At 35.3% G+C, this 7,048-nt stretch overlaps 1 protein-coding gene across 1 annotated transcript in view; it reads right to left on the reverse strand.

Annotated features, from left to right (window-relative positions):
- The window catches only part of LOC109581979 (uncharacterized), a 5,682-nt gene extending 731 nt beyond the window's left edge, over positions 1–4,951 (reverse strand). Inside the window, exons 1-21 of the mRNA XM_019996508.1 lie at positions 4,719–4,951; positions 2,335–4,167; positions 2,158–2,199; positions 2,056–2,115; positions 1,953–2,009; positions 1,856–1,909; positions 1,754–1,807; positions 1,639–1,704; positions 1,542–1,595; positions 1,433–1,492; positions 1,334–1,390; positions 1,238–1,291; positions 1,133–1,186; positions 821–880; positions 617–676; positions 516–569; positions 409–468; positions 307–366; positions 206–259; positions 99–158; positions 5–55 (exon numbers count right to left, since the gene is read on the reverse strand). Coding sequence (XP_019852067.1) covers positions 5–55; positions 99–158; positions 206–259; positions 307–366; positions 409–468; positions 516–569; positions 617–676; positions 821–880; positions 1,133–1,186; positions 1,238–1,291; positions 1,334–1,390; positions 1,433–1,492; positions 1,542–1,595; positions 1,639–1,704; positions 1,754–1,807; positions 1,856–1,909; positions 1,953–2,009; positions 2,056–2,115; positions 2,158–2,199; positions 2,335–4,165 — 2,902 coding nt within the window. The 5' untranslated portion in view covers positions 4,166–4,167; positions 4,719–4,951. The remainder of the gene's footprint in view (positions 1–4; positions 56–98; positions 159–205; positions 260–306; positions 367–408; positions 469–515; positions 570–616; positions 677–820; positions 881–1,132; positions 1,187–1,237; positions 1,292–1,333; positions 1,391–1,432; positions 1,493–1,541; positions 1,596–1,638; positions 1,705–1,753; positions 1,808–1,855; positions 1,910–1,952; positions 2,010–2,055; positions 2,116–2,157; positions 2,200–2,334; positions 4,168–4,718) is intronic.
- Positions 4,952–7,048: the final 2,097 nt, after the last annotated feature.

The following is a 7,048-nucleotide window of genomic DNA, read 5'->3' on the forward strand; positions in this document are numbered from 1 at the left end:
GTGCCATAAATAGCCCCACAATTTGGACATTCGGCATAACTTTCGTTAACTTGAGCTACAAACAGGAAACATGACATGTCAACAATTAAACTACTTACAACTTTCATTTTCTGTTTCAGTGGAAATACTCTCACTATTCTGACTGATATTAAGAGTTACTAATTATTATAAATGAAACTTTAGTTGAAAACAATACATTATTTACCACTCCTAGTTCCTCGTTTAACACAAGTACTCCGACTATTATCAGCGACAGTTGCTAATGCATTACACAATAAATACAATTTAAAACAATACACTACTTACTACTCTTAGTTCCTTGTTTAGCAGAAGTACATGTACCTTGACTATTATCAGTGACAGTTACTAATGCACAATAAATACAATATAAAACAATACATTATTTACCATTCTTAGTTCCTCGTTTAGCAGAAATACATGTACCTTGACTTTTATCACCGACAGTTACTAATGTATTAAGTATTAAATACAATATAAAACAATACAATATTTACCACTCCTAGTCCCTCGTTTGGCAGAAGTTCCTTGACTATTATCAGCAACAGTTGCTAATGCATTACACAATAAATACAATTTGAAACAATACACTATTTACCACTCCTAGTCCCTCGTTTAGCAGAAGTACATGTACCTTGACTATTATCAGTGACAGTTACTAATGTACAATAAATACAATTTAAAACAATACACTACTTACCATTCTTAGTTCCTCATTTAGCAGAAATACATTTACCTTGACTTTTATCACTGACAGTTACTAATGCACAATAAATACAATTTAAAACAATACACTACTTACCATTCTTAGTTCCTCGTTTAGCAGAAATACATTTACCTTGACATTTATCACCGACAGTTACTAATGCACAATAAATACAATTTTAAAACAATACATTACCATACAAGATGATTTATTGGCAAGGAATTAATATTGGAGATTGGTGGTTCTATGAAGAAAATTGCCAATATAAAATCTGCCATTTTGTTTCAAACTGAGCATGCTCAATGGCAAATGGCACAAAATTGCCAAAATAAAATTGACCAATAAATTTCTACAAGCAAATTCGCCGCATATTACTCCTGCCAATAAATCATCTTGTACGGTATTTACCACTCCTAGTTTCTCTTTCAGGAGAAGTACTCCGACTACTATCAGTAACAGTTACTAATACAAATAATTATACAAAAATTATAATTAAAACAATACATTATTTACCACTTCTAATTCCTCGTTTAGCAGAAGTACTTTGACTTTTATCAGCAACAGTTACTAATGCACAATAAGTACAATTTAAAACAATACACGACTTACCACTCCTGGTTCCTCGTATCAGTCGTTTGGCAGAAATACATGAATCAGCAACAGCTACTAATGCACAATAAATACAATTTAAAACAATACGCTATTTACCATTCTTAGTTCCTTGTTTAGCAGAAATACATGTACCTTGACTATTATCAGTGACAGTTACTAATGTATTATAACTATTAAATACAGTATAAAACAATACCCTATTTACCACTCCTAGTCCCTCGTTTGGCAGAAGTGCCTTGACTATTATCAGTGACAGTTACTAATGCACAATAAATACAATATTAAAACAATACATTCTTTACCACTCCTACATGTAGTTCCTCGTTTAGCAGAAATACATGTACCTTGACTATTATCACCGACAGTTACTAATGTATTTAAGTATTAAATACAGTATAAAAACAATACAATAATTACCACTCCTAGTCCCTTGTTTGGCAGAAGTTCCTTGACTATTATCACCAACAGTTGCTAATGCATTACACAATAAATACAATTTAAAAACAATACACTATTTACCACTCCTAGTCCCTCGTTTAGCAGAAGTGCCTTGACTATTATCAGTGACAGTTACTAATGCACAATAAATACAATATTAAAACAATACATTATTTACCACTCCTAGTACTTTCTCTTTCAGGAGAAGTACTCCGACTACTATCAGTAACAGTTACTAATATAATATACAAAAATTATAATTAAAACAATACATTATTCACCACTTTTAGTTCCTCGTTTAGCAGAAGTACATGTACTTTGACTCTTATCAGCAACAGTTACTAATGCACAATAAGTACAATTTAAAACAATACACGACTTACCACTCCTGGTTCCTCGTTTAGTAGAAGGACTCTTACTAATTACTAAAAATATTATTATACATTTATTTAAAAATTAATAATAATAAAGGTAATTTATAGGGTCAATGGCAATGGAAAGTTTGGTACAGCCTTATGTTGCATAATTTAACTATGAAAATTTTGATAGTAAAAGCTTACCTTTCTTTGCTAACAGCTCTTCCTTTTCTTTCTTCTTTAATGCTCTTTCCAATTTTCTCTGTTCCTTTGCTTTCAATTCATCGTCTTTCTTTTTCTTCTTTTCTTGTAGCTGTCGAATGTTCTCTGTACTAGTCAGCACTTTTGAAGAAGTCGTCTTATTTATTTCTGGTAGCTTAATTTCATGACTTTTTTCTCGCAGTAAACTAGACATTGCTGATGTACGATTGAAAGGTAAGCTATCATCATCAGTAAGTGGGGTGGAATGACGAAAACTTTCATGACGCTGCTTCAGCCACTGTTGATACCTCTCATCACCTGGCAGATCATAATGCTCATCTAATCTTTTCTGGAAACGAACTTCTTCTTCATGAGTGAACTCAATTAATGCTGAGTGACAGTCACTGTTATTATTATCATTAGAAATATCAGCTCGTTGCTCAGCAATACATGTAGATGAGTTAAAATGAGATATTACTGGGTCTGATTCTACTTCTGATCTAGAATTTGGCTGAGGTTCATCCTGTAATGATCGAAAATGAGAACGTCGGCGACTGTGAAATGGAATATACTTGATCCCCGTTCTTTCACATAGAGATGAAGTAGCAGCTGGAGGATCTGGAATCAATGCAGCAGGATTAAAAGGGTAAATGCCTGTTGTTTTAAATCCAGCCATCACATTCTTTGCAGTCATCCCTTTTTGCCATGCCTTTCCAAATATCTCAGAAAACTGAAATCGAGTTATAACTTTTCCTCTATTCTCAGATAAGTATTTGTGGCATTCTTGTCTCCAAAATGACTTCAAGGGGGCAAAACAACCTTTATCTAAAGGTTGAGTCTTATGGGTCGTGTGTGGGGGCAAACAAAATATTATAACCTTCTCGCTTGCTGCTTTTTGAATTGTATCAGGGTTAAAGTGAGATGAATGCCCATCCAAAATCAAAAGTAAGGGTCTTGATGCAGGAGCATATGCTAAAAAGTGATTCTTAAACCACCCATCAAAGATTTCACTATCGATCCACCCAGACGATGTTAACCCATACATTGTTTCAGGTACCTCTCCTATGGTAAGCTCTGGCTTCAAAACTTTGCTGTTAAAAATAACTAGTGGAGGTATAACATGGCCAGAAGCACCACAGCAAGCTAACACCGTGATTTGGCCTTTCTTCCCTGAAGAAATTAATGATGGGTGATGCTGGCCTCTTCTGCATACAATATGAGGTGATTTTGGATCAAGGGGAAAACCTGATTCGTCCATATTGAATATTAATGATGGAGAATCCATTAAGTCATTGTTGATCAATACTGTCTCTAATTCTTGAAAATACCTAGTAAGAACTTCAGGTTGATCATTGCGAACTCTAATATGTGACATTGGTTCCGGCTTTCGTAAAACAACTGCAGGATGCCGCTTTCTGAATCCATCCCACCACCCATTACTAACTGTTCCATTTAAGCCTTTCCGGACAACAACATCTTGTACCATATCCATTATATCCCTTCTTGTATAGCCATATCCTATTTCAGAATAACCAACAACAAATGAAACCAGTTCATCTTCTTCCTCATCTGACAAGTATCGCACTGGACCACTCCTTTTACCAAACTGTGTCCGACCCGAAACTCTATCAGCTAATGTTGTAAATGGAACACCGTATTGCTCAGCAGCCCTTCGTATGCTAACACCTTTATAAACAACATCTTCATATGCAGAAAAAAGTTTCTCAGCATCATAACTTTTATACTTAGGAGGTCTTCCAGGATTTCTACAAACTGCTGGATAAGTGACAGAGCTCCTTATGACCCGATCTTTAAGAGGCCGACTATGAGTCATATCTATATGTATTAATAAAAATGCACCATTAAATATTACATTAAACAAACTTAACAGATGCAGTTAAGTTTTAATTTAGGACCAACTGTACTGCAATCACTCATGCATGACCATTTCAATCAGGGGATGAGAGTTGTCTAGCTCTTAATTAAATGGCTGAAATCCCAATATTGCAAACATGAAAAGTAGTGATTGCTGGAGTACTCATATTCGGGGATTGATACACCAATCAAAAAGTGGGAAGGGTCAAGTTTGAAAACATTCATAACATGCCACCAAAATTAATATGTATGTATACATTCGTTACACTAATTTATACTCTTTGGCAATCAATACTGAATTTAAATTGTCATGCTGCTATCATATGTAATAGTAGACTGGGCAATTACCAGTTGTGATTCACCAAAGGAAAAGTGGGGTCTCTGGCCCTCCTGCATCTAAAGCTAGCCCGAGAGCTAGCCCCCCCTCAACCACAGTGATATATTTACAGTGGCATGCCATTAAAAATCTCCACTATGTGCATCATTCCCTTTATAACAACAAGAAATCTCACCTAACTATCCTCTTCACACCTCTACTGAGCTCTTCTTCCAGAAAAACAAGAGAAAACTGAGGAGAACACAGGCCATGTGACAAAAGTTGCTATCTCGATTATGTGGGTGTGGTCTTCGTTGCAAAGAAGGCAACAAAGACTACTGAAACTGTTCGTAGTAAATTCTATAATTTTACTGTCAATAGTACAAAGGTAATGCTTTACTATAATGATGATAAACAGGAAAGGATTACTCTATTGTAAGTAGAAAAAATTAATATCGAAAATTTATGTTGTTTACGCGAACAATTAATTGTTTGATATGTAAACATTTTTATTTATTATTGCAGAACGCAAGGAAATTTATGGAGCTATTTCAGCTGTATTTGTAGAGGGACTAATGCTCTATGTTCGAAACATAACAGCTTCTTTATCAACCTACTGTAGCGTGAAAACAACCGTTCGAATATTGATAGTGTACGATGATTCGTGTTTTACTCTACCCCAGAGTACAGCATAGCTGCAAAGACTTGGTAAATTGCCAGACGATGAAAAAAGACCCCAAAGAGCTTAAAGTAAGCAGCCATAGCTATTGCAATTAAGCACACAACGATTGCAGCAACTCCCACTGTAGACATTGACACCAATATTTCTTCATGGTGAGGAATAAGTTCAGGCTCGCCCATCATTTTTTAGGTGGAAAGAGAAGACCTGAGATCTAATTATAGTTTCCCGCCGTTTGCATAGATCTAGTTCATAGATATTCATAGTGTAGATCTAATAAACATAATTACATGATTAATTCATAGGTATTTCAATTATTTACTTAAACTTTACAGCAACAATGATTAGGAGGAGGAAACAAAGCAAGACAATAGAAACACTGAATGCTTATGAACAGTTTAACAAAAATTAATAAAAAGCAAACAAACACACTCAATTGGGAGTTAATTCATTGTTTTATAATCTTGCTGGTTGCGGGAGTGAGCTAAACTTGCCCTTTCGCTCATACTATTCAGGTTTTCTTCACGTGCAACTTCACCTTGTGTATTTGAATACCATTTAAAAATAACAATGTGAATAATGAGAGAGACCCCAGCCAAGAGTCCTACCAATGGTAGTGATATAGCACTCCACATAAAACTAGTAAGATTTGGACTTTTAGAAATAGAACCAATTAATCGATTAATGAATGCTGGTATGTAGAAAGCAAAAGATAATATTGGGTAACTCACAAGTGGCAGCATCACTTTCAAAAGATTCTTTCTTTTAATCTGCTCCCAGTTTGAACAGCTATCTCTGTAGCCACAGCAATTATAAGCCTCTCGTATAATTGTTATTATTATGACTACAACAGCAACACCAGACAACAGCAGACAAATGAGAGCAGGGCCATATAGAAGAAAATACTGCTCATATTCTCCCTGAGGTAGGTTATCTGATGCATTATCATTTTTCCAGTTTTGTATCCAGCACCAAGCTCCAGCCAAACCATAAATGATTCCGCTTGAGTTAATGCTAACAAATGGTATCCAAGTAAACAGCAAAGGCCCAAAAATAGATACAAGTATGTATATTGTTTCGATTCGATTAATTAGATTGTGAATTCTTTCACAGCAACGGGTACAAATTAAGTAAAAAAACAAATGGAAGGTCAGGCAAAATGTGAACATTAATTTAATCCACATTGTGTACTCTAACATGAAGCCCTCAATGACACAAATGGGATGATAAACAGACGGGTTTTTGTCATAATTGATAAATACAACTTGTAGAACACATACCACAGAGTACAGCATAGCCGCAAAGACTTGGTAAATTGCCAGACGATTCGGAAAAAAGACCCCAAAGAGCTTAAAGTGAGCAGCCATAGCTATTGCAATCAAGCAGACAATGATTGCAGCAACCCCTACTGTACCCATTGACACCAATATAACGAACTTTTCATGGTAAGAAAGAAGTTCAGACTCGTTTCCATGACCCATTTTTTGATAAAGAAGTAGAGCAACCTTGTCCCGTAGGAGTTAACTGGCGTAGTTATGTGGTCCCAAAGCATTTGTACCCCCAATTATAACCGTAGTATGATCCTTTCCTGTTTGTGAGAGTATACTAAAGTCCATTTGTGTTCACCTGAGCCCTTGTTTTCTTCCAATAACTTTTGACTTACAAGTTCTATTGTAAAAATAAACATACCAGTGTATTCCTCTCCTTTTGCCGCATCTATTGTACTACTTAAGAAGCAGCTTTAGCTCTTTAGCTCCAAGTTGGCTGTATAACCCATGCAGAAAGTACAGCCATACTTTTCACAATATTATTGCATTGTGTTAATTATTGGGTGGGGTTTCTAATCA

Source organism: Amphimedon queenslandica, unplaced genomic scaffold, assembly GCF_000090795.2.
Source record: "Amphimedon queenslandica unplaced genomic scaffold, v1.1 AMPQUscaffold_13407, whole genome shotgun sequence".
In the NCBI taxonomy this organism is placed as follows: Eukaryota; Metazoa; Porifera; class Demospongiae; order Haplosclerida; family Niphatidae; genus Amphimedon; species Amphimedon queenslandica.